At 43.1% G+C, this 27011-nt stretch overlaps 2 protein-coding genes and 1 pseudogene across 5 annotated transcripts in view; all 3 read right to left on the bottom strand.

The window, feature by feature from the left end:
* Positions 1 to 4191: 4191 nt before the first annotated feature.
* Positions 4192 to 7456, bottom strand: TMEM35B (transmembrane protein 35B). Its single transcript, XM_046662411.1, has 3 exons — positions 7278 to 7456; positions 5721 to 5901; positions 4192 to 4756 (listed from the first exon to the last, which is right to left on the bottom strand). The coding sequence occupies exons 1-3, from the start codon at positions 7383 to 7385 to the stop codon at positions 4584 to 4586; spliced, it is 462 nt and encodes a 153-aa protein (XP_046518367.1). The 5' UTR covers positions 7386 to 7456; the 3' UTR covers positions 4192 to 4583.
* Positions 7457 to 8786: 1330 nt separating this feature from the next.
* Positions 8787 to 27011, bottom strand: part of ZMYM6 (zinc finger MYM-type containing 6) — a 34142-nt gene continuing 15917 nt past the window's right edge. For 3 of the 4 annotated variants that reach the window (XM_046663011.1, XM_046663012.1, XM_046663009.1), the window contains exons 9-16: positions 26253 to 26510; positions 25939 to 26089; positions 25191 to 25363; positions 23963 to 24110; positions 22350 to 22490; positions 21867 to 21904; positions 12681 to 12825; positions 8787 to 10707 (exon numbers count right to left, since the gene is read on the bottom strand). In XM_046663011.1, coding sequence (XP_046518967.1) covers positions 8876 to 10707; positions 12681 to 12825; positions 21867 to 21904; positions 22350 to 22490; positions 23963 to 24110; positions 25191 to 25363; positions 25939 to 26089; positions 26253 to 26510 — 2886 coding nt within the window. In that variant the 3' untranslated portion in view covers positions 8787 to 8875. Of the gene's footprint in view, positions 10708 to 12680; positions 12826 to 20977; positions 21056 to 21866; positions 21905 to 22349; positions 22491 to 23962; positions 24111 to 25190; positions 25364 to 25938; positions 26090 to 26252; positions 26511 to 27011 lie in introns of those variants that run through there. The other variant, XM_046663013.1, reaches the window with a different exon arrangement.
* Positions 19366 to 20922, bottom strand: LOC124240196 (ferritin light chain-like; annotated as a pseudogene).

The following is a 27011-nucleotide window of genomic DNA, read 5'->3' as shown; positions in this document are numbered from 1 at the left end:
CGAGAGGCGGGCGGCCACCCCGGGCCGGGGCCCGCGCACCGCGCCGCAGCGGCACACGCTGATGAGCGCCGCGAAGGCCACGGCCGCGTAGGTGGCCGCGCAGTAGGCAGCCCCGGCGGCGCGGCACGCGGCCTCCGGGAAGGGCCAGTGGGCCGGGCCCAGGTAGTAGGCGAGCCACAGCGGCAGCGTGAGCGTGAAGAGCACGTCGGCCAGGGCCAGGTTGAGCAGGTAGAGACGCAGGGCCTGGCCCAGGCGCCTGCCGCTGCGGACGAACACTGCCAGCGCGGCCACGTTTGCGGGCAGCCCCAAGCCCAGCGCCAAGGCGTAGGCCGTGGGCACCACGATGAAGCGAGCAGGGTCATCCCAGGGGCTGCAGCCACCAACACCCAGGTCCCCAACACTGCTGTTCATCTCGGACCTTGGTCAAGGGAGAGGAAGAGAGGTCACTGTGGAGCCTCGCCACAGAAGCAGCCCTGCATACACCTTCCCCACCACCAGTCCCCTCTTCCTCAGGCCTTGCTGGGAGGAGACACGAGAAGCAAGGAAGTCCTGAGCTCGGCCCCCACCCGCTGGGGCTGGAGAGGGGAGGGACTCTAGCGTTCTTTGAAGTAGAATGGGCTTGCTGACAAGTCCCAGCTGGCTTGGAAATTTCCAACCTTAGTGACTGGGAGGGTGGAGGTGCCCCTCACAGGTGGAGTGTGGTTCAGCTATGTGGGGACACAGGCATGTACAGGAAGCCCAAGCAAGGCTGAGCCAGCAGGCGTTGTAGAGAAACCAGGCTGGAATAGAGTCCTTCCCGGAAAAAGCCCATCCTCCTTCCTCCACGTGCCATCCAGACCAGTGGGAGAGAGAGCAAGGCACGAATGAACAGGATCAGGATGCAGTAACCTAGAGGACAGGCCCCTGCATGGTGACCTTGGCCTTGCCTTGGTGAAGGTCCTCTCCTGGGGCTTGCCTGGAACACTTTGGGCAGGGCTGAAAAGCCTTCACAACCCCCAGGCCTTCCACCTGTTTCCTTCGTCCTCACCTTTGGACCACAAAGAAGTCCTGGTCTGATTCAAAACTCTGGACAGCAAAGCAGAAAGAGCACAGGCCAGGGAGTCAGGCAGATTCTGGATACAGACATTTATCTGCCATGTGACCTTGGGCAAATTACTCAGCTTCACTGAGCCTGTCTTCTCTGCTGTAAAATGGAGATTAAAATACCTACCTCACAGGGTTGTTGGGAGGATTATGAGAAAACATAAGTAAAACTCTGAGCACTGTGGCTGACGCTGGGGAGATACTTCATAACCATTAGCTCCCTTCCCCTCCAGGCAGCACACAGCGAAATGTGTAGACCCGCACAGGCACACACACATTAGAGACAGACACCCCAAGCAAACAAAACAACACAATGACATCTGGGCGTAGTCCTCTTCTCTCCCCAAGGGGGCTAAGTGAACAAGCCAATGAATGGCCTGTTCCTACTTTGGGCACATAAGTCATACTCCTAGGGTGTCCCAAAACTCTGTTCCTCCAATACCGATTTTGCACTTCCGCCTTTGACTCAGGCTCCAGTCCTCTCTGGGACCCTGAGTGAGCATATTCCCTTCTCCTCCTCTCAGCTCTGTCCAGCATGGCTCTAGACCCTAAGTGCCCACCCTGCAGCTCTCCCGGCCACCTCACCAGATCAGTCCTCTCTTACCTCTTTGCTGTTCTGGCTGCTGCAGCTCTCTCTGGGGCCCTGGGGGCCTGGCTTTAAGGAGCTGAGCCAGAGCAGAATCCACTCCCACTTGCACATCCCAGACCCTCCCATCAACCCACTAATCCCAAGACACACAAGAAGAATGGGCCCAACAGCTGGAGGAGCTGGGGCCCACCTGTGACAGCTGTGAGCTGGGTTTGTGGGGTGTGGCCAGGGCCCCAAGGGAAGGGAGTGTCATTGCAGGGCCCAGGGGCACACGGAGGGAAAATAGAAGGGTGAAAGGAAGGCCTGGCAGCTGACTGTCATTGTGCTGCCCTGCCCGAGGTTTAGGCTGTGGTTTGGAGGGCGCATTTCTGGAGGCCTGGCTTCTCCTTGGGCTGAGGCGGCACTGCTGGAGCTCGACACTCCTGCTGCTGTCAATCCCAACTGCTCCTCCACAACAGCTGGCCAGCCCACTCCTCCAGCACCCTGCCTTTCCTGCAGCTGCTGGGCGGGGCCTACAGCTAAGCATGGCGGGCCCTGTAGCTGCTAATCAGCTTACAGGCCAAGCCTTGGTAAACAGGAGCTCTCGCTCTAATGCCAGCTGTGAGAGGTTTTCCTCAAAGTCCAGGCTGTCTGTGGCATCCTGGAAGGAGTAGAGATGGTAAGAGGCCAGGGTCCTAGGGCTCCAGGCTCTATTTTCATGGGCTTCGAATTTTTCATGCAGAGGGGCAATTCTGGAAAGCAAGGCAGATTTTATCACGTCGGACAGATCCATCATCCCATCTACCCTCAAGCTGAAGGGAGCAGGGGTGCCATGTCTGCCCACTTCCGACTTTGGCAGCTGGGGCAGCGGAAAGTGTGGGTTCTGGAGTCAATCAGGCCTTAATTCTAGTCTCAGTTCTGACACGTAGGCACTTAAGCTTTCTGAATCCATTTTCTCATCTATAGAACCAACCGCTATTTAATAACAAATGCTATTTAATAACAGCATTTACTGAGCACATATTATGTGCCAGGCACTACTGTCAGCACTTGAACTCCCTAAATCCTCACAGCAACTCCATGAAGTATTTACCATTATTATCCACATTTCGCAAATAAGCTAGTAAGTGGCTGAAACCATTATCTACCCCATCCCTTCTTTGTTGACCGGTGTGGGTAAATCTTAACTAGTGTAAGTCCACCATGGGAATTCCATCCTCCTCACCAGTGACTGGCCTAGGAATGGAAATGTGACACAGTTCTGGCCAGTGGGACGTGAAGAGAAATCTAGGGGTCTTCTAGGAGAGCTTTCCTCTCTCTTTCCACCTTTGGATGTTATGTGCGAATGTGCCGTCTGGAACTCCTGCAACTATTTTGCAACCGAGGCAGCAGCCAATAAACTGAAGGCAGCAGAGGAGAAAGTTGAAAGAACGTCAGTCTTTGGTGTCATCACAAAGCCAAATTAGCCAACATTGAAACTGAAGCTATGTTATCTCTGGACCTCTTATGCGAGAGAAATAGTTTCCCTATTGTTTTGACGCTCTGTATATGTAGTATATGAATACCACTACGTACATACGTGTACATATATGTACTCATAGACATGTACTGATATATGTGATAGTTCTGTAGACTGATTGCATCACTGTCCTTTCAGACACAAGAAGAAAAGACCTACCTAAGAGCGCCAACTTGCCTGAGGTTCCCAGCTCGTGTCAGAGCAGAAATTACCATTCTCTAGTGAGGATGAAATGGAGCCATATACATAGACCTCTTTCACTCCTGTGGGCTCCCAAAAGCCACTGTCCCTGCCCCCAAAGCAACTTGTAGGCTGCTGGCTTGAGTATTTGTATAAATAAATGAATTATTTTTCCTCACTATTTTCCCTTATGGGAGGGACAACGCTTCCTAAAAGGCCCCCGCTGAGATGAAGATGCTTGGTGATGTGATAGGAAGTATCCTAACATGGTCATTTTCCCTCCAAAATTGTCTCACACCCCCGCTTCCTGACTCCCCAGGACCTCTGGGATTCATCCCGGGCCCCCGACAGTGCTTTGACATGCAGCATCCCTTGGAGCTGGCTGTCCCCTGCCTCCATGTAGGCACTGCACTGAGTGCCCCCCGTCACCCAGAGGCTGGCAGTTTCAGGTCCTGTAAAAGGATGACTCAATGCCATCTCTGTTAGCTCTGCAAATCTAAAGTGCACAGCAAGATAAAAAGGAATGGGTGGGACTACCTCGTGTGGCTTGGAGGGCACAGGCAGAAGCAGGTACTTATACTCTGCCATACCCAATGTGTAAATTTTAAGTATGTAATCAAAACCTTAAAAATGTGCCTGCCTTTTGAACCAGCACCCTCACTTCTGGGGAAAGAAAGTAAGTCTGCAAAGGTGAATTACTGTGAGGTTTACAGTAGCAAAAAATTGAGAATAATCCAAAGTTCCTCAGTGGGGGCCTGAATAAATACAGTACATCCTTACAATGGAATACTATGCAGCCACTAACATCAATGAGATAAAATAGACACGGAATGGTGTCACAGTGTATTAAGTTTAAAAAGCAGGTAATAAAGTAGTACATGTGGTCTCATCTTCATTAAAAAATACCTGTATAAAGGCACAGAAAAAAGTTGAGAGGTACAATTATACAAAGGAACTGAAAGTAGTTATTTGAGGGCATTAAAATTTTGGGCGATTTAAATTTCTCTTCTGCTTACTTTCTATTTTGACATGACATAAGGAATGCTAGTATGTATAACACATACCCTTCAAAAAAGAGCAGTAAATGTCCAGGAGAAAAAGCAGGGCCAGGCAGACAAGCTGTCTGTTTCTACACTGGCCTACCCTGGACATATTGGTAATAAGGTGGCAGACTCTGTGTCCCCCCATGTTCCTGCTGGGACCATGACATGGCACGAAGAGGCAAGAGACACTCTACTCCCAGGGTTCCTTGAATGCACCTGGAGTCTTCCTAGTGGCTCTGACCACCTGCTTAGTTTGGACCAAGGCTTGGCAGATATCCAGCAGCAGCAGGAGCCCCAGGCAGACGATGGCCGGAATGCAGGTGTTCAGTGACTCTTTCAGAGATACCAAAGTGAAGAGAGCCCCTAGAATGGAAAGTGAGGTCCCTGGGGATCCAGGAGGTCCAGCAACTTGGGGCTCTCCAGCCCAGGCCGACCCACTCCAGCACAAGCCCCCCCATGAAACACCCCCACACACACACCCTAAACTGGCTGTGCTCATCTCTCTGGCAGAGAGAGCAGAACCAGGAATCAGAAGCTTCTTGAACTAATGTAGCCCCTTTTCAGAGGCAAGAAAGAAACAGGGAGAATCAAGCTAAATAGGGCAGGGAGGTGGATAGATGGGCATTTTGGAACAAATTCTCACTGATCCTTCTCCTTTCTTAATCCCACTGGAGGCAAGGAGGCCCGGGGGTTGGTGGTGGAGGTGTGGGAAAGATCTGAAAATGGGGGAAGCTCCAGAGATGGAAAGCAAGCCTGGGGGAGGGAGGGAGGTGGTGGCAGCAATGGTGAGACAAGGCCAGGGGATACCGAAGAGCCTGCAGAGGGCTGGCCTTTGAAGCAGCAGCTGTCTTCGTACATCAGCAGTGGCTGTGGGCAGAGCTGTCATGAGGGGGCCTGCTAGGACCGCCTGGCACACGGAAACTCTCTGCCTTTCTGTTCAGGGGGCCCAACTGCCCTGCTCGCTGTTCCCACCTGCCAGACACGTAAGTCCAGTGGCAGCTCCTACGCCATGCCCTCATCTCAGGGGTAGGGGCGAGGAGACAGGGGTAGGGGCTTTTAGGTTACAATACATCTTTATGGTGGAATACCATGCAGTCACTTGAATTGATGAGGTAGAAGGTATATTTGACACAGAAGAGCGTTATAGTATATTAAGCTTAAAAAGCACCTGTCCTAGTCTGAAGACCATGGAAACTGCAGTAGAGCAGGGAGTGCTCCTGGTTCCAGAGAAAAAGAAAAGGGAACAGCCAGATCTTTCTAGCACACACACACCCTCCCCACCCCGCAAGAAGTCCCCGTTTCCCCAGCCCACTTGCGCCCCCCTTACCCATCATGAGCAGGGTCAAAAGCAAGTTACTGATGTCTTGCAGCACCGGTGGGCCCAGGACCAGCAGCAACCCAGCCAGCAGTTCCAGCCAGCCCACAGCCACCTGGTAGCTCTCAGGATCTGGCTGGTAGCAGAACACCTTCAGTGGGAAGACCTCAGCAAACTGCACGAACAGGGCTTTCTAGGGGCAGCAGGGAGCACCTGTCAGCCATGTTCCCCGAGGATCCACTGCCCAGGCGCTCCGCAGGGGCTTCTGTGCCTGTGTCCCCAGCTCCCCCAACAAAGGAGCTTCCACTCTAGGTCAGGTCCAGGGCAGAGGGCAGCCTGGAGAGGACACGGCCTCCTTGCAGGGCTGAGCTTTGGAATCAGGAAACAGGCTTCACATCCCCGGGAGAAGGGCTGGACGGTGGTGCAGAGATGGACTGATTTCTCACCAGATTACAACTCAGCCCCAAACTCCAGGAAAAGGAAGTTAGGCTCGGGCCTCCTCAGCTAGTGCTGAGGCCTTACAAACGCCACAGCTTCTCTTTCTGCCTGGCCTGCTTTCTCTTCAGGCTACCAGGCAGGGGATATCTCGAGGCAGGGGATATTTCGAGGTAGGGGAGAGGATGGAAGGGCAGACTGTTGCTCATTAAACAGATTCCACTCTGAATATCATATGCGGGGTCCTGGATCCCACTGCAGGAGACACGAGTGGAGTTGAGAGGCCTCAAAGTGACTCAGCTTGCTCAGTCAGGCTCTGTCCTGGGCCACGTGACAACTTCACCCCTGCCCTCAGGTTGGCTACCCTTACCTGCTCCCCCATCTCAGATCTAGGCCCCTTACTCAGCAGCCCAAGGAAGCAGCTCTAAAGGCCTGGCTGTGCGGATGTACTTCCCCACACAACAGCACCCTAAACCAGGAAGGAAGGGGCCGGGGAGAATCCAGGGTTGGGAGAGGGAGGCTGGCAGGGGCTTTCAGGTCTGGCTTATTCAGGGCTGGGGGGATTGGTGGGCCTAAGGACATGAAAGCTTTCCTGAGAGTCTGGAACTAGACAAGAGGCCAAAGGGCAACTTGCAGGCCTCGCTCTCAGGCTCCATGGAAGGGCCCTCTGGACTTCAAGTTAGGAGACTGTCTAGTTTGGGTCCTGCTGCTGACCTTCACGGTGGGTCACCTACTCTGCCAAGGGGAAATTGATAACCCCTTGCTCCAAGAACCAATAACCCCCAAGAACTCAGCAAACAAAGGGGAGGAAGGGGGCAGTGGGAGCTTGGTCCCTTTTCCATTCCCTCCTCCTCTCCCAGGGTCCCGGGCATTCCCACTCCGGCTCTAGATGTGCCCGGGCCACCAGTGCTCGCTGGAGGGGGCCATGCCGGTGCCCCGCCGTCTGTGGGAGCTCCGGAGAGCTCGCAGGAGCTCCCCAGGAAGGGCCCACGTCTGATCGAGGTCCAGGTGCTCGCCCCCCGCTCTGGCGCCGGCTCGCCGGAGGCCGGCGGCTCGGCGGGGCGCGGGCGGGGACAGGCGGGGGTGCCGGGGGAAGGCCGGGGCCGCAGCTCCCGCCCCGCCCGAGCCGCTCACCATCCGCTCCGACGTGGGAGGCGAGAGCTGCTCCGAGAGCTTGGCGGCGCCCGTGAGCGCGAAGAAACCGCCCAGCAGGACGCGCAGTGCGGCGAGCGGGAGCGCCATGGCCGCGCGGGCCCTCCGGACGCGGGCTCGGCCACTCCGGGCCAGGCCCCCCGGCAAGCCCGCCAGGCCGCCGTGGCTCCCGCCCCCCCCCCCCCCCCCCCCCCCGGACCGGACGCGCCTTCCGGGGCTGTGGCCTCCCTCCTGTCCCGGTTACGGGAGGAGCCGGCCTTGGGGCGGGGCGTCCCCATCTCAAGGATGGGGACACTGAGGCCCACTGACTCTAACCGGGCCCCTCTGATTCGGGGATAGTCTCTGTCTCCCAGCCAGTACCGACAGAGTGGAGGCCAATGTGGGGACCGGGCCGCGGCTCGCAGAGAGCTCTGTGACGGTTGAAAGACCGGGGCTTCCTCCTGCCACACTAGCTTTGCGATCCGAGCTGTCACCCAACCTGGCTGGCCTCGGCCCTGTGAGTCCTCCCGAGTCTGTAACAGGCCTGGCACACTAAGAGCTCAAAAAGTTATTTGTAAATAACTCAAGTAATGAAATTATTAGTAGTAAATCACTAACTAGTAATTATAAAATCGCTTCTTGTTCCTTGCTATCTTTGCAATTTCTCTCAGCTGCAATCAAACCGTGACAGGTGTTTGACAAGTCAGATACCTGCAGCCGGGGGGAAGAGAGGTTTTCACTGGACAAAACCCAACAGGCCAGCCCGGCCCATGAGCTCTTCCCTGGAAATCTGTTGAGACCTGGATGGGCAAACAATGGGGCCAAACGTGATGAGCTGTCTGGGTTTTTCACTCCCTCCTCCTCTCCTGGCTAACGATGTTTGTTTACATTTTTCAGTGATAAAATAATTTTAAAGGCAGCTTTCATGACACATGAAAATTATATGAAGTTCCTATTTCAGCACTGACATATAAACTTTTATTGAAACAGCCACACTCATTTGTGTGTGTGCTATCTATGGTTGCTTTCGGGCTGCAACCGCAGAAGTGAGCAGCTGCCACTGTATGGCCTGCAAAGCCTAAAATATTCACTATGTGGCGCTTTATGAAAAAGGTTTGCCAAGCCCTGGTCCAGTGGGCCACAAAGGCCCCTAACAGGGGTCTCAAATGCTCCTGCTGCTTCCATTTCCTGTTAGTCAAGCAGCTTAGGTCTTTGTTTTCTACCTACTCGCAACCTGCTGGGGTAGGTGGCTGGCTGGCTGAAGACTGGAATGTCCTGTCATGTGCTTCTGAAGACCACACGGTTTCAACATCCAGGTGTGCTATGAATTATAAACTGGGCTCTTTCGTCATCTACGTCTTTGTCACTAATTCAGATTATTCGATCAATCAGTAAAATAGTGAAACTCTCTACCGTCGGGATGATTAAAATTACAAATGCAGAATTATTAAATTCCTCAATAAAAAGAGAAAAGTTATTAAAACACTTATTTAATCACTGAAAACACATATCCACATTAGGAAGTTATATTTTAGGATACTTATCTCATTCAAAATTTAACACAAAATTATAGACTTTGATAATAAGCAATATGCATGTTACTATTCTTTCTCCTTTACTAGTTTTTCTATCCTTGGAATTAAAGATGTGACTGCAAGTCTTAGGGCAGGGCCAGAAACTAACAGGTTTCTCTGCTTTGACTCAGTCAAAGCTGAAAATGTCGCATCGCATAAATAAATAGTTGAAAAAGGCAATAAAAATTTCATTGACTTTTCATGGAGTTCTGGGTAACTTGTCTTTGCATTGATCCAAAACTGAGTTACAGACATTGATTTAAATACTGATTGTGATCCCAAATCTGAAGATAACTGTGCTAGTTTTTCTTCTTCGAAGTCCGTGAGATTACTATTTTGGTGATTCACAAAAGGATTAAGTATCCACGAATTTCCTGAACGCAAGTCTTCTTCCGGTGGGTAACAGTCATTGAACATTTGAGAAAGACCTTCCAGGTGCTTAAAAATAATGCTTGCAATACTTCTCATGTTTAAGCCTGATGAGTTTGAGAATTCAGAAAATGAAGGGAACATGTCATAATCATTCTCTTGTGTGCGCTTCAACCACATTTTTAACTTTTCCTTAAATACATCAATTTTATTATACAAATTGAAGAGGGTAGTCATAGTTCCTTGGAGACTTAAATTTAGTTCATTTATAAGTGAAAAGATATCTGACAAATAGGCCAGCTTTGCAACCCATTCCTCATCAAGAAAATACCTGGCCAAATCTGAATGCTTTTGGTTTAAAAAGATTTCAATTTCATGTCGTAATTCAAATAATCTTGTTAAAATTCTCCCTCTAGATATCCAACGTACTTCGGCAGGAAGTGGTAAATTCACATGCTCAGGTCCCATCTCTTCGCACAAAATTGTTAACATTCGTGAATTCAACGCATTGCTCTTTATGAAACTTAAAATTTGTGCTGACTGCAAAAGAATTTCATGTAAACATGGAGACAACTTTTCTGCTGCTAAATGTTCGCGGTGAATAAGACAATGTGTAAATGCCACTGTATTCGTGGCAACTTCTTGAACCTTTGCCCTTAAACCAGAACACCTGCCAGTCATGCTTGCAGCCCCATCTGTACAGAGACCCACACAGTGTTTCCAACTCAGAGATTTACTATCAATATAGTTATTTATTAGTTCAAATATTTCAAAACCAGTTATTTGAGACGGCATCTCAAGGCAACATAATAATTCTTCTTTTATATCACTACAATCATAGTCAATGAAACGAATATAGCACAAAAGAAGGGTGATACTGGAGATTTCTGAAGACTCATCTATCTGCAGGGCAAACCACTTGGAGTCTCTGACTTTTTGAATCAGCTGATCTTCAATGTCTGCAGACAGTTCATCGATCCTGTGTCCGATCGTATTATTAGAAAGAGGAATGGTTTTCATTTTGTCTCCTGCACTGGAACCCAAAACCTCTGAACACATTTCTACTAAATACGGTTTAATTAATTCTTCAGCGATGGAAAATGGCTTCTTGCTGGCAGCAACTTGGAGAGCAATTAAATAAGAAGCTTTCACAAGTGACTTTTCAACTAGTAAACACTTTTTTAAAGAACTGTTTCGACATGCCATTTCAAGAGATTTTTGCTCAAAAAAATCTACTGGTTTGTTTTCTAATTCTGAATGTTTTGTCTTCAAATGATGAGAAAGATTTGCTGGCTTCATGTTTTCAGTGGATAAGATTTCTCCACAAATGACACACTGTGGCCTTGGCAAACTTTCTTTGGATCCCGGACAGATAATAAAACCAACTTTTAAATATTCCACATCACAAGCCTGGAAAAAACCTATTCTTTTTTTCTTGGCAGGTGGAGAATCAAGTTCTGTGTCATTTTTCTCATTTGGTATAGGTAAATCTGAATGAAATATTTGAATTGCCGTTATTTCCAAGAACAAATAAGCAACGTTCTTTCCATTTTTCCTCACACGTTTAAAATTTGTATTCTTTTTACTATGCATATTTCTCAAAAGAATACACTAATTAAAACTTAAACATAAGCCATAACATTTCCATGATGCCATTAAAAACTGAATTTCTCCTTTGCCCAAAGCTTGGCCACTGACTGAAGTGAAACTGTACGCTGTGGTACATGAACTAACAATGCTATATGTTCAATAGGTTAATGGAATTAGGGCTGAAGTCCACAGAATACATCAAATTAAGAATAAATTACTGTACTTTAAAAAAGTTCAGGAAAAAAAGAGAAAACAAATGCTGCAAAAAGTTAACATTTGGCTAACCTAGATGAAGGGCAGACTGGTATTCATTGCGCTGTATTTTCAATCTTTCTGAGTTCCGAAATTTTTCCAAATTAAATTGGGGAAAAAAGATAAGGGTTCATTATTAGTTTTAATAATCAGTGTGAGTGAGGGTGCAGAGAAACAGATGCTCTCAAACACTGCTAGGTGGAGCATAAATTGATGTAATCTTTCAGGAGGGCAATTTTGCAACATGTATCAAAAGCCTTACAAGTCTCTGATAGCTTCTGAATCTAATTCCACTACTTAGGATTTCTCCTAAGGACGTAATTAGACAGGCAGACGAAGATCCACTTACACAGTTTAACTCAACATTGTTTATAATATTAAAACACCAGAAGCAATCTAAATATCCAGTCCTAGGGGGATAGAGAAGCTTCATACACTAGAATCTATGCATCCATCAAGAATCTCAATGTGTACTTAAACGTATATTTACATGGAATGATGTTTCTGACGCAATGTCAAATGAAATGGCTTACCAGAGTAACAATCCAATATTTAATCCAGAAATTCATAAAAATGTCTAGGTACACACTAATCCACACATATGGATGTCCACAGATCCTTTACTACCTTCCACATGTGAATGTGTATATAATATAAATTCAGGGACACAAAGAGTGTGTCGTTTTAACAGGAATATAAAACAATCAAATTTATTGAGGAAGAAAACCAAGATTCTCCTGGACTCCTACCAAAAGAAAGGCACTCTACATAAAAACTCATGATTAGGGGCTGGCCCTGTGGCCGAGTGGTTAAGTTCGTGAGCTCCGCTGCAGGCGCCCCAGTGTTTCGTTGGTTCAAATCCTGGGTGCGGATATGGCACTGCTCATCAAGCCACGCTGAGGCAGCGTCCCACATGCCACAACTAGAAGGACTCACAACTAAAATATACAACTATGTACTGGGGGGCTTTGGGGAGAAAAAGGAAACAATAAAATCTTTAAAAAAAAAAACCTCATGATTACTTGTTGACAGACTAAACTTTTTAATACATTATATTCTGTGGAGTAAAATTATTAAAAACAAAAATCAAAAAATGCTTTGGGCAGAATAGGCTATGAATGATATTGAAACTATAAGGGTAGTGGGATTAAAAGACATTAACATGGATTGGGGCAAGAGTTTACAACCTTTTCAAGTATATTTAAATAATTTTCCTGATCACCAACACCTCAGACATATAGTTACACTTTTAGTAACGGACAAATCAACTCGCAGTGTTTTAAAAAAAGAACTAATATTAAATCACTAATGCTTTTAAATAAATGTGTATCTTAGTAACTATAAGAGCTTGTCTGTGTGGTTGAAAAGAGCAGTGCACACATATAGGAGATGTCTGTCCACTCTGCACAAGGCTTTGTGTGCATATGGATTCAATTTAGCAGTTATTAGTGTTAATGACAATAATTATAAAAGGAATAAATTAGATGTTCAAAGTATGTGATCCAAGAATTAATGTTTTCACCTTTAAGAAACTGTCAAAGACTTTCTTTTCCTTTCTTAAAAAAACACAAACAAAACAGAAGACAAGCTTTCTACATGTGGAAAGTACAAAGATACATACCTGTCTGACACTTCTTGTGTTGTGTATGTGGTTTGCAAGAAGTGGCCTTGGTCTGTGTGACGGGCTTGCACATCAATGCTTTGTTCTTTAAAAGCATGGAAGACTGGGAAGATAGAAGTTTCAGGGCATCAGTCTGTGTACTTCCCTAGTTAAAAACAAATTCAGAAAACAAAGAGAGATTTTTTTAGTACCTTACCACTGACAATAATTGCTATCAATTGAAAGATGGCCTATATCAAGACAAATATAATTCCTCTAAAACAGTGATTGCAACAAAGAAGTCACTTTGGGAAACATACACTAGTTCCTAATTCTTTTAATCAGTATCCTTCCATTTATTGACTTTTAAAAATAGTTGACTATAGTAAGGACAATGAAAACAATCTTTGCTGATTAGGACAATTGGTTATTCAGAAAAATTAGATCCAACCCAGGCCATACGGAAAAATATATTCCATATTCATTAAAGATCTCAACATGAATATAAACATGAAGATCTCAACATGAACAATAAAACTTTAAAGTAAGAGGAGAACTTTGAAACGACCATAATAAGGAGAAAGTATTCTTAAATAAAACAGAAGAGTTAAGAGTTAAAAACAAAGTAAAAAAGACTGATACATTGGACTACCTCAAATTTTTTTGCAAACGAAGGTCTTTATAAAATGAAGTTGAAGGATAAGCAACAGAGAGGAAAATATATTTAAAACATGTTTATTCATTCAATAAATATTTACTGAATGTTGACTACAAGCCAGGCACTATTCTAAACCCTGGGGATCAGCAGAGAACAAGACAAAATCCTGTTCTTATGGGCCTTACCTTCTAGAGGGAAACACAGAAGATAAACAAGTAAAACTAAGAGATAATGTCTGCTTCCAGGTAGTGCTAAGTACTGTAAAAGAATAAAGTGGGGTGAGGGAGTGCAGAGTTATGGCGTGGAGGAGGGTAAGTGTGGAGTCAACATTTGAGCAGAGGCCTTCTGAATATTCAAACAAAGAAGCAACCAGATGCCTGAGGTCAGAGGATTCCAGGCAGACGGACTGTAGGTACAAAAGGCCTGAAGTGGGAGAGAGCTGAGCAGGCTTTAGGAACATCAATGAGAACAAGGCTGAAATTAAGGAAACAGGGGCTAGAATATGTTTGGAGAGGGAGGCAGAAGCCAAATGATACAGCATCTGAAGGCCTGAGCTAAAATAAACGACAAAAAATCAGGATTGTATGTTACGTGTGATGGAAAGCCACTGGAGGCTATATTTAAATTTACCTTTTAAATAGGTAATAGATGCAATAATTTTGAATTATGTAATAACTCAAAAGGTATGAAAGAGTATACATGAAAAGTAAGTTTTCCACACCTGCGTGCCATCTAGCCAGACTCAACCTTGAACATGAAAACTGTCCCCAGCTTCTTATACATCCTTCTAGGGACGGTCCAGGTAATTAAATAAGTTGCTTCTGCCTACAAACGGTAGCGTGTTATTAGCAAAGTTCGGCACCTTGCATTGTCACTTAGCAAGCTATCTTGGAGTAGATTTACATAACTTTGAATAAAGCTGCCTAGTAACAGCTTTATACACTGAATGTACCATGGGTAGATTGAAGAGCCTCTGCTGCTGAATTTTTAAATGTTACAAACCTTTTGCTATCATAAACCACGCTACAATAAATATCCTTACACATAAACTCTGCAAGCGCTAGTTTATGTATAGAAGAAGGTCTGCCAGTGCTGTTTGGTGGGACAAAAATATATTAGAATCTGTATATTACAGATATTAAAATCATACTTTTTACAGATGTTAATATCTGTATATTACAGATTTTAATGATGATAGTACTGCCAAATTGCTTTCCACAGAAGATACAGCCAATTATATGAGCTTCAGGAACATACGTGAGCCTGTTTCCCAACACTCTAGTCAACACAGTACTATCAAACTTTTTGCTATTTCTCGATAAGTGAAAAATTCTCGAACAGTAGTGTGGGTAGGTATTTTTTATGTTTCAGCATTCTTTATAGTTCCTCTTCTGTGAATTGTCTATTCATATCCTTTGCCCTGTTTTCCTTTATCTTTTAAAAAAAAACTATGCATAATTTTTGAATGGGTGATGTAACATGTGACATAAAATCCAAAAATGGAAATAGTAAACAATGAAAAATAACTTCTCTCAAAATTCTCGCCCCGTCGTCCAGTTCGCAGAGGCAACCAGTATTATCTATTTATTGGTGCCTTCCAGAGATATTCTCTATATATGATCAGGCTTGTGTTTTGTGTGTGCGTGTGTGTTCAAAATACAAATGACAGTAAGCTATACAGTTTTGTGTCTTTTTTCACTTATTATATACGAGATTCTGCTCTATCTGTACATACAGAGCTGCCACATTCTTTCGAATGCATGGTATTCCACTGTATGGATACAGTATATTGAATTTAACCACAGTCCCAACAGGACCACTGTGTATGTTTGTGCAAGGGACTCCACGTGCCAGGCCATGTGACTAGGTGCGGGATTCGAGAGGGGGTGGGTGCAGTTCAGGCTCTACCCACACAGGGCTATTTTTTCCTAATTCGCACAATAACTCAGGATGAACTCACAGTGGCCCTGACCACTGAGGAAACAATTAGGTTGTTTCCAAGCTTTTGCCACTACAAACAGTGCTGTAATTATTATCTTTGTATACATACTTCATTTCATAAATGTGCGAAATATATCTGAAGGATAAATTCCTAAAAATGAAGTTCCTGGGTAAAACGGTATTTACATTTTAAATTTAACCAGGTTTTCCTAAATTGCCCTCTGTAGCAGTTTCACAAACTGCTTCTGGCAATATGTAAAAACGCCTTTATAGTGTTATCCATTTTTATCTTTGCCAATCTGATAGAACTGTAGTTCTAACTGGCATTTCTCTAATTTTGAAGTTGAATATCTTTGCATATGTTTAAGAACTATTTTTATTTCCTAGTCTGTAAACTGATAAATCATACTTTTGCCCATTTTCCTAATGGGTGTTGGGTCTTTTTATTGATTTATAAAGGCTCTTTACATATGGAAAAAACTAGCTTTTTTTTTTAATTAAAGATTGGCCCTGAGCTAACATCTGTTGCCACTCTTTTTTTTACTTCTTCTTCTTCTTCTTCTCCCCAAAGCCCCCAAAGTACATAGTTGTATATTCTAGTTGTAGGTCCTTCTAGTTTTGCTATGTGGGACACCACAGCATGGCTTGATGAGCTGTGCTAGGTCCACACCCAGGATCTGAACTGGTGAAACCCTGAGCTGCAGAAGCAGAGTGTGCAACTTAACCACTCAGTCACAGGGCCGGCCCCAACCTAGCCTTTTATGACACGAATTGCAATCTTTTCATTTGTCTTTTGCCTATGAAATGTACTCGAATCTCCCTAAAAAATCTCTTACGGCCTCTGGGTTTTGTGACATATTTAGAAAGATTTTCCCCACTTCTGTGTTGAAATTCTTTCCTATATTTTTTCCTAGTACTTTTATCATTTTTTTACATTTAAATCTCTTCTCCACAGGACTTCATTTTCGTTTAACTTGTGAGGTAGAAATCCAACTGTATTTTCTTCCAAATGTCTACTCAGTTGTCACAACACTTTTTATTGAACAATCTAGATTTCTCCTACTGATCTGAAATGCCATCTTTATTATCTCTAAATTCCCATATATATATGTAGGTCTATTTCTGGACTTCTTTTCTATTGAGTTGTCTATCTATTCACAGCTTCAGTATCAGTTGTTTTAACTATATAGTTTTATTTGTAGTTTTCCTATAATTTTAGAAACTAGCTCTTCCCCTTTATTCTTATTTTATCAGAATTTCACTGGGGCTTTTTAAGCAGTGGAGTGACACAATCTGATCTGTGTTTTACGATCGTTCCGGCAACAATGTGGAGGGAAAACCTGCAAAGGGCAAGAATGGAAGCAGGAAGATAGGCAGGACGTCAGTGCAATAATCCAGAAGGATGATGGCGGGCTCAGACCAAGGAGGCAGCAAAAGGAGTAGTAAGAAGTAAGGAACCCTGGAGAGGAAGTCTAGGGAAAATCAGAGAGTCCTGTTTTAGACAGATTAATTGAGATGGCTGTTAATTATCCATGTGTAAATGTCAAGCAGGCAGTTGGATATATGAATCTGGAGCCCAGACGTCAGGGCAAGAGACGGAAATCTGAATATGAGCCACCATCTAGGTGGTCTTTAAAACCACAGGGCTGTGAGTCCCCTAGGAAGGAATGTAGATTGAGAAACGGGACAAGTACGATGACCTGGCGGTTGAAGAAGATATTTCAAGAAGGAAGGTGAGATCAACTGTGTGTCGAATGTTCCAGAAAGGATGAGCAGAATGAGAACTGAAAATTGACCGTTGAATTTGGCAAAATAAAGACGAACGGCAACCTAAGACAAGAGAGTGTCAGTGGAGTGTGCAGATGAAAGTGGTTACTAGAGTGAGGTAAGGAAAGATAACAGATCAGAAAATGGAGGCAGCAGGTAGAGGCCACCCCGAGAGTTGTTTTTCCAAAATGGAGAGCAGAGAAACAGGACAGTGGCCTCATCTGAAACAAAGAAGGATTTGTTTCAGATAAGGAGTATTACTGCATGCTTTTGCATTGATGAAAATGATGAATAGAAAGGGGGCCAAATCCAGACTATACAAAGAAATCCTAAAAATCAATAAAAGACAATTCAACACAAAACTGGGGAAAAATTAAAAACAGGAAATTCAAAGAAAAGAAAATTCAAATGTTCAGAAACATAGAAATATAAGCAAACTCACTAGTAATCAGTGACATGCAAAGTAAGACAACAATAAGATATTACTAAACGGATTGGCAAAAATGTTTCAATCTGACAACCTTAAATGATAGTGAGGCTGTGGGAAATGAACACAATCATAAACTACTGAGGGGAATAAAAACGGGAACAGCCACTCTGTAAGGAATTTAAAAACCAAAAATGCAAATTATCTTTGACTCAAAAATTCCACTCTTCCTTATCTACACTAGACACACACCTGCCACGTGAACAGGGAGACATACACAAGGATGTTCACAGTAGCAGAGATTTTTAATAGTGAGAAACTGGAAGTAACCTAATGTTCATCAATTGGACAATGGATAAATAAAATGCGGTACTTGCATAAAATATAATACCATACAGCAGTCAATAGGAATGTACCACCAAGCCTAGTAAGAATCATATAGATATTTGTTGAAACAGTATTAAATATTTTCCATGGACTTGTATATACGAATGTGAAGGATTAAAAATGATCTGAGGGGCCAGCCCGGTGGCCAAGTGGTTAAAGTTTCGTGTGCTCTGCTTTGGCGACCTGGATTTGCAAGTTCAGATCCCAGGCATGGACCTACTCCACCCATCAGCCATGCTGTGGAGGTGTTCCATATGTAAAATAGAGGAAGACTGGCACAGATGTTAGTTCAGGGCTAATCTTCCTCAAGGAAAAAGAGAGGAAGATTGGCAACGGATGACAGCTCAGGGTAAATCTTCGCCACCAAAAGAAAAAAAGGTCTGAAAGGACATACACCAAACTCATAATAATAGTTGCATCAAGTTATGTGAAGGGGGACTAATGGTAGTGATAAACTTTTTTTTTTACAAAAAAAAGGTAGGAGGTAAAAAAAATCTGAACAAATAAGCCAAATCTAGCAATGGTTAATGCTGGAGAGTGGGAATACAGCAGAGCAGGACCTGGCAAAGTATGGCTCGTGGGCCAGGTTCAGCCCACCACGTATTTTTGTCAATAAAGTTTTATTGGAACACAGCCACTCACTCTTTACGTATTGTCTATGGCTACTTCTTTGCTACAATGGTAGAGGTGAGAAGGTGCAACAGAGACCATATGGCCTGCAAAGTCTAAAATACTTACTATCTAGACCTTTATAGGAAAAGTTTGCTGACTTTTGCAGTTGATTTTCTTCTTTGTATTTTCCTGTATCTCACCTTCCCCCAAAATTTAAGACAATTTAAATAACTTGAAAGAGATTCACACTAAAGTCCTAGAGAAACGAAAGATTCTAAAACAGTCAGTTTTTTAAAAAACCCTAAGAGTACTACATTATTGATCATTATACTTTTTATAGACTAAACTGAAAATATTAATCAGAGCTATTCTGTAACACAGTTTAAACGACTGGTAAATTATAGAAGTACTCCATATAGGGAAACCATATATAAGACAGTCTCATTTAATACGAGGGATATTCCTGAAAATCCTGAATAATTTAAAACTAACATAATTCAAGTCTAATTGTCTCACATATATAAAGTAGAGGAAGGATGCATTCTCAGAGTACAAGCAACATAGATTATTTTTATAACAGATATTAATAAGGCTTATTAATAGAAAACAATACATTAATACCTTAATTTATAATTATGTAAATTAATTAAAATTCTAAAAAGTGTAATAATTAATAAAATTACTAATCCTATAACAGTAATTTATTAATCATGTAATTTTAAAATATAACAACGTATAATACATAATATACACATAAATGCAGAGTTAACTTAACAATAGTTCATTAACTAATATGGTAAACTGCCTGAAAATAATTAAGAAGTTACCATTATCAACTTCCAAGAACACAAATGAGAGAATGAAGAGTATCAAGTTAGGACAAGCTACCTCCGTCTCTACACTACGGTGGAGCCTGATCTGATTCCTTCAAAGACTTCTGCTAAAGAAGGAATCTAATGTGGTTTATTTTTCCTCCCATTTTTCTTCACTGAGGATTTCTTGACTGTTCACCTTTCACCTTGCCACCAGGCAACAGCAATCCACATTTGGATCACCCTCTTCAAAAACAGCAACCGTTGCTGAACTACGGTCAAAAGCCTATGCCGGTCACTTCACTGTTAGCTGACGTGCTGAAGGCCCAGGCCAACTGCTGGGCCCTCTTCCTGCTACCTTCATTTTTCCAATTCCAGCAAGTCTTCTTTCATTAATCCACGGGGAACAGCCCGAGCAAAATTTCAACATCTCCTTCATCAACCTTGCACAAATCTACCTTCTTCACCACTTTCACGGATTTTTTATTAGCAGGTGTTACACTGTCTTCCAAGTTAAAGCCTCTTTAAATTATGGTGAAGATGAAATGTTTTGATAGCTTCAGAGTCAGCAGATACAGCTTGCCTGCTCATTTTTATATTCTTAAAACCTTGGTGGGCTTTAAAATCGGAAAGCCAGCCATGACTTGTACTAAACCTTTTTGTCTCACTGTCATTTCCCTTCAAATCATCAAAAATACTCCATGCCTTAGCACAGATTATAGCTTGGCCTTAGGGGCACATTATGGCAGCATCGATCTTGCAGTTGTGTTGCCAGGATTTTTTCCATTTATTCCATTATCCTTGCCTTGCTATAAGATAACTTTATGAACTAAAGAGTGTACCTGCTTTTTTTTTTCCTTTGCTGCAAAAAGCTTTATTGTTTCCGTTGGGTTCACAGCTTATGAGAGGGCTCCAGTGACTATAAGGAGAGGCTCAGGCAGAAGCCCTGACACCAGGGGGATGCTCAAGGGGTCCCTCAAAGGCCACTGGGCTCTGGAGGCTCCCAATCGTGCTTGAGGGTGAGCCTTTCAAAGAGTTACCCATCCAGCCCAGCCTGGGGGCAGGCCAGCCCGCAGAGGTTAAGTCAGGTGGTTGCCCATCTTTCTTGATGAGTTTCACTCCTCTAAGAAGTGGCTCTCCAGGGAGTCACAGAGACGGGGATCTGCCTGGGCAGAACCCAAGGCATGTAGATCCAAAAAGCCTTGGTTCAGGTTCTTCTCCAGGACCACGGCAGCTTCCACGGCATCCAGGGTTTTACCCCACTCATCTTGGGACAGTTTCTGCACGGCCTGGAAGAAGGCATGGCCACCACACTGGTCTTGCATCTTCAAGAGATGCTTGGCACCCTCACGCTTCTCCTTAGCCACCTTGTGGAAGAAGTGGCCCACACTCTCCAGTGCCACATCATCACAGTTGAAACAGAAGCCCAGAGAGAGGTAGGTGTGGAAGGCTGGCACTAACCACGCAGTTGACCGCAACCTGGGAATAATTCTGATGAATCTGGGAGCTCATGGTTGATCAGCAATAAGGAGCTAAGCTCAAAAAACGGTGCTGGCTGGTCCCAGAGGGAGAGCATAACTGAGAAGATGGTTCCAAAGGTTGCAACTGGAAAAGAAGTTGGAGGGTGGTCGGAGGCTGGAAGGAGCGTCCCTAGGTCTGTTCCATCCACACACCACTGAAGCAAGAGACAGATCCATGGGATCACTGGGTGCAGTGCCAGGGTGTACCTGCTTTAATGCCGCTTTTGGTTTTTCCGAGCATTATCTTCTAATATTCTGCAGGGTGCACTCTCCTAAATTAACAGCATGACATATCACAGCAGTGGTCTGGCATTTTCACAGTTTCATCACATCCAACTTCTGTTCCAAATTTACTGAATTTGGGGCACACTTTTTAGCACTTGTACCACCACTAAATGAACTTGAATGACACTGTCTTATGATATTAAAAATAGATTTTTAGTTGTATCAAGAGCAAATGTTAAGAGAGCAGCACAACAGTCACCAAACACATTAACGCAAGATCTGACACATTAGGGTCATGTGACAGTGATAAAGGATAATGGGAATTTTGTTTTCCTGCTGAAGTGATGCTGAAACAAGACAGCAGTGACAGTCTGCCATCCTTTCTGCCTGGTAGATTTCAAATTATGAATTTCTTCAAAAAATTTTTTTTAATTTCGGCAAGTTTCACAATATTTCAAATTTGAAGCATAAAGTGGGAATTTAAATATATTTTTACTTTGCACTATCTTCAGCCTCACATAATTCAAAGATGCACAAAACAACACTGCACTGAACTTTTTTAAAAGACTTTCTAGTTTAAAAGAAACATACTTGACAGCAATACAAGATGGAATTAACAAGTATTTTTTAAAAATTAAGGAGGCAGAAGACAAAGAATAAAATAAATGAGGAATGCATTCTTATTAGTGATCTAGTTGGGTCAAACTTTAAGATTCGAAAACAAAACTTAGTGCACTCCACTTTTTTTAAAGACTACGCTGCAAACAGAAATGTACTCAGATACATATTAGAAGGCTATATCCAAAGTAAAAAAAATCCAGTGGCATTATCAGGAAAAATATTAACAATAAAACTTACATCTTCAATGATCTTTACTGCCTCTTTCGTAACTGCACCTGTTATAAATTAAAGCAGACATTAGTATCCCCACACTATACAGAAGTAAACACTGAAACCAAGAAGTTACTTTCCTCTCACTAAGGTGGGCAAGAGTCTAGACCAGAATTTCTCAAAAAATGGTCCAAGAAAACTAAGTATCAGTATCACCTGGGCTGCCTGGTAAAGGTCAGATGCCCAGGCCCCAAGCCCATCCTGCTGTATTAGGATCTCTGGGGGTAAAGGCAGACCTACTAAAATCATTTCAGCTCTTTAAAAAGTAAAACCATGCAGACCACTTCCTTCCCTATCCATGGCCCCCTGCTGCTACCCACTTCCCTCAGAGACAGAAGGGCATGTTTCCTCATATAAATGTAAACATAAATATGACCGATAAATGTAAATATTACACTAGACAACACTCACCTCTACAGTCTAACCAAACGCCTTTATATCAAGTCATACCTTCTACAGCACTGTTAGTGTTCCCTGTGGGCTGGGCAGGAGAGATTTTTGCCAATGACACCACACTGGTTATCACTGGTGTTGTATTTGTCTGTGCAGAAGAGAGCTCCATTGAAGCAGATGGCGCCTTAGAAATAATTACTGATTAAAATAAACAAAAAGGTAAGACCTAGTATAAACAGAAAGGTCACCTAAAAAACTCTAACAACTAAGTTTTCAAGGTGCAATGCAAATATCTAACTCTGTATAATGTTGGGTGGGGTGATTCTGGTCAGCTTAGTGTTCATTAGGACTAGAGAGGGGCTGATTGTCTAAAACAATAAACCTCAAATTATCTTTAACAGGTAAAAATAAAGAAATTAGCTTCAGGATTAACTGGGTCTTTCTACTAGTGAACATGAAAACTCTTACACCTAAGCTTGCTTCCAATAAAAATTTAACCCAACAATCTTTATAAGTTGGTGAGGTAGCTGTCCATCCACCTAAGAACACTGGTTTTGTTAACCCATATTATAGATGACAATTCTACCACCAATCTGACTGGTCTTAGGGCACAGATGGCCTACATAAAAGATCAGCTCCAGGCACATGTGATTAAGGTGATGATTAATACAACGGCAAAGGTTGGCAAGGGCCAGAAAGTGAGGAGCCAACACACGTGGATTCTGTCAATTCGGCAGCAATCCAGGCTTTGATCAGAGAAGAGAAGACTAAGTGCTTTTAATCTAACTCAGAGCAGTGCTACTTTGGGGAGCTACTTTAAGAATATGCCACATATCTGTCTATTCATCTGGATATTTTGACCACATTAGCTGTCCTACTTGCGAAATTATTTTATTCTTAGCCAGGAAAAAGCTACCTGTGAAGAAATGGTCTACTTTATTTTTTTCTGAAATAATTAATGTGTTCGGTTTTTTTCCTTGGCTCTAAGCAAGCTCTGGATCAAATCTTACACCAGTCACAGCAACTATATTAACATACTTATATCTTCTCCCTTTGTTTGCCCTGATTTTCTATTTTTTTTTCATAGGTCTTGTTATTTTGTTTTGTTTTCAGATTTTATTTTCCCTTTTTCTCCCAAAGGCCCCCAGTACATAGTTGTGTATTTTTAGTTGTGGGTCCTTCTAGTTGTGGCATGTGGGATGCCACCTCAGCGTGGCCTGATGAGTGGTGTCATGTCCACGCCCAGGATTCGAACCGGCGAAACCCAGAGCCACCGAAGCAGAACGCGCGAACTTCACCATTCAGCCATGGGGCCAGCCCCTGATTTTCTATTTTTACTTCTAGTTTATTAACTGAATAGCACGTATCCCTCAGTGTAAGTCACTTATGTACAGATAAATTCAATCAAAAGCACTTAAATCTAATTTTCCTATAAAATTGTGCTTACACATTTATTGAGTCCTTGGTGTGTCTGATTATGATAGCAAAAAGCATCAGGATTAATTTTCCCCCAAGGGCCATCTCTAAGGATTCTTACAGGAGGTTTTAAAGAAATCCATGCTATTTAAATTCAGTGAAGTTTTGTTTTTATTATATTATTTACAACTGTGTATGCTGATAGTATATCCTAGCACTGACATAAAGACCCCATTAGCCAAGTTTAATTTTACCTTTATTTTGTGGAAGACGGTCATTTGTAATTTGCCGGTGACAAAACTCCAAGACACAAAATAGGTTACAGAAATATTTGACATTTCCTTGCCATTTTATGGACTCACTTAGCTTACCCTGTCGTTTACAACCATCACATTTGGCCATCTGAGAAAGAAATGTAAGACCAGACAGGTTTCAACCCACGAAATAATGAAAAGATAACATTAATCTGAAGACCAGACGGCACTATGAAAATGGGATATATGATTCAGTTGAGACCACAAAATGTAAGATTCCTGCCTTAAAATACTGTGGTTAATTATTTGTTTCATATAGATGCCCTCAACTGAGAGAATACAAAAGTTGATCTTTTTTCAAAATTACTGATGAAGGAATATAAAATACATTCTATTTTTAAAAGGTTAAAAGGCAGCATACTGCAGTAGAAAGAATGGGCTTTGAAGTCACAGGACTTTGATTCATTCAAATATTTAATCAGGTATCCTTTGCATTAAGCACTATGATAGGTCCTGGTCATATAATTACAGAAAAGATATACCTCCTCCCCAACAAGATTATATTTTAGGGAGTAGGGAGACAAGTAAACAGGTCATTTCACTGCAGTGTTACAGGTGCTGTCTAGCTGTCACCTGTCAGCTTCTTCAGGGGGATGTTACTCAACCTCCCTGGACTTCATTCTTTTTCCTTATTTATAAATTGGCAATAATACCCCTACCTCTTGGGATTGTGGTGAGGATTAAATGAAATAACACCTATGATGCACCAGACATGTATCAGTTATTCAATTCATTGTTAGCCTTTCAAAAAAGTAGTTTTTTTAAAAAGGAGGTGGGTAGGGAGGTCAGTCATAGTCATTTGACCTAGGAAGTGAGAACAAGGTCTGACTTCAAACTCTTCAGGGGAACTTTATGAATGAGAGAGCCACTGAACAGAACAGAACTATGAAAGGTTCTAACTCGAAAGAACACAAAGTTATAAATCAAGTCAATGCGCCTAATCAGAAAGCACAAAATAAACATATCCTCAAACAACAACAAAGTCTCCAAAAATTCGACACTCTTTATCTCAAAGATTTCACGTTTATCTTCAACTTAAGTTTGTTTTAGGGACCCATAATTTATTTTACCCAGTTCTAAACACCACACTTTACATACTTTGAACATACTTTAAATAGAAAATAATCTGTACTGACGTCAGAAAGTCAAAGAGGCATACGACATTTACCTGATAAAACAGAACCGTGAATTTGGACATGCAGTCTTCACAGCAAAACTCCTCTAACTTGCCCTCCAGTCGATTTTCCACCAAATTAGGAGACGTCTGTGAGCAATAACTGCACATCTTACAGTAGTTGCCCCACCGTTCGCCAAAGTCCCGGGCAGAGAGGAATTTGCAAACTGAGAGCCAGCAGGGAGGTAAGGAAGAAACATGAGATTCACATCAACTTGAAGGAGGTAAAAGCCACTTTCTACAGTCTTAGATGCCACTTTACGCTCATTTCCAAATACTTGGCACAGTAATTTGCCGCTAGGTTTAAGGACAGTCTTTATATTCACAAAGCAAACTCATACCACTTTCCTCTAAGTATTAGGCCATCTATATTCAGAAACATCAGAGGTATAAAAGTTTCTTAAGCCAGGAAGTAGCAATTGCTTGAGGACCCTCTTTACAAATGGGTGCAGAAACCAAAAGATCTCTGAAGTCATAGCTACACTTCTGAAGAGATTTACTATACTCTATGATAATATCATCGATCTCATTATGTTCTGAAAATTTTCTTTACTGAGATTATTGTAACATTTAAAAGGATAAACTGTAAAGTGAATTACGTATAAACTCAATCAAAAAACCTCCAATTATACCTCATAAAGCAAAAATGACTTGAAAATTAATTGTGGATTAACAGCCAACTCATCATGAATTACTTCATAACCACCACAGACTGTCGATAAAAGTGAACTTTTTTCTTTACCTTCACTGCAGAATGGCTTATCCACCCCTGAAAATCGTACAGTCTCCTTGATAATTTTCTGCAGTTTACAGTAGTCACACATCGCCATAACTTTATTTTTCTTTTTGTAATCAGCAGAGCAAGTCTTGCCACAAAACAGAAACATTTTACCCTGCAGAGAAAGAACAGTCAGGAAAATCTAAACAGTTGCCGTACCTTAACGAATCCTTTTCCTTCTCATTTCAAAGCAAACGGAGTGATTGTCAAAGGTGAGAAAGACAAAAATGTTCCATTGGATAAGTTTATATACAATCCCTCTCATGATCTCTCTTTACCTTGTAGAAAAGAAGATCTGGTTTTGTGGCAAACAGATAGTTACAGTGCTGACACCTGAGTTTAACTGAATGGGTTAAAGCAGCTTGCTGGGGTTGGGCAGCAAGACGCTGGAGACCAGATGCAGTGGAGCCGCTGATGACAGAGGCGCCCCCTCCTCCTGCAGGCACGGCTGACCCGGAGGGCGGACTTACAACCACTCGGCCCTGAGACATGGGCACCACTGAAGGGTTTGTTCTTTTCGGCTTGTTGAATACATTCTGAACGAACACAAATAAGGCAAACGTTTTATCAATTAAGAAATAACATGACTTGGTAACTTTCATTTTCTCTTAATAAATTAACTCCCCCACAAACATTTCTTTAAAATTTTATAAAGTAGTTCACAGAAAGAGTTTGAATGGCATACTTCCAGAATAGAAGGACTAGAATAGTCTGGAATAGAAGAACTCTGAAATGTAACATTAGAAGGTTGAGGACTGGAATGCAGGCATTCCAGACAAAGAGCTCCAGTATGTATCTTCAGTAAATGACAGCACGTCTCTTTTCCCCAAGATACCCCTCCACCTGCCCCCTTATCTCTAACTAGCCTCTGATGGCTATTCAGAGCACAGGGGCCACCAGGAGACTCTTTCCTCCTGGTGCCAGAGACTCAGCATCAGGCATCTTTCCTCCCTGGAGGACTGCTAAACTCTACTCTGTGTATCACAGAGAGCAAGGAGAAAATGGGACAAGTAAGTAGAGGCTTACAAGTCCATGCC

This window comes from Equus quagga, chromosome 5, assembly GCF_021613505.1.
Source record: "Equus quagga isolate Etosha38 chromosome 5, UCLA_HA_Equagga_1.0, whole genome shotgun sequence".
Classification (NCBI taxonomy): domain Eukaryota; kingdom Metazoa; phylum Chordata; class Mammalia; order Perissodactyla; family Equidae; genus Equus; species Equus quagga.
Note: the sequence above shows the minus strand (reverse complement) of the source record. Positions and strands in the feature narration are given on the sequence as shown.

What these genes read in the sequence shown, in the direction of transcription:
- TMEM35B (XM_046662411.1), bottom strand. Translation starts at nt 7,385, where the DNA reads ATGGCGCTCCCGCTCGCCGCACTGCGCGTCCTGCTGGGCGGTTTCTTC. An exon ending in CTCCCACGTCGGAGCGGATG is followed by an intron (nt 5,902 to 7,277) that starts GTGAGCGGCTCG and finishes TGCTGCCCCTAG; the next exon opens with AAAGCCCTGTTCGTGCAGTT. An exon ending in TTTGACCCTGCTCATGATGG is followed by an intron (nt 4,757 to 5,720) that starts GTAAGGGGGGCG and finishes TTTCCATTCTAG; the next exon opens with GGGCTCTCTTCACTTTGGTA.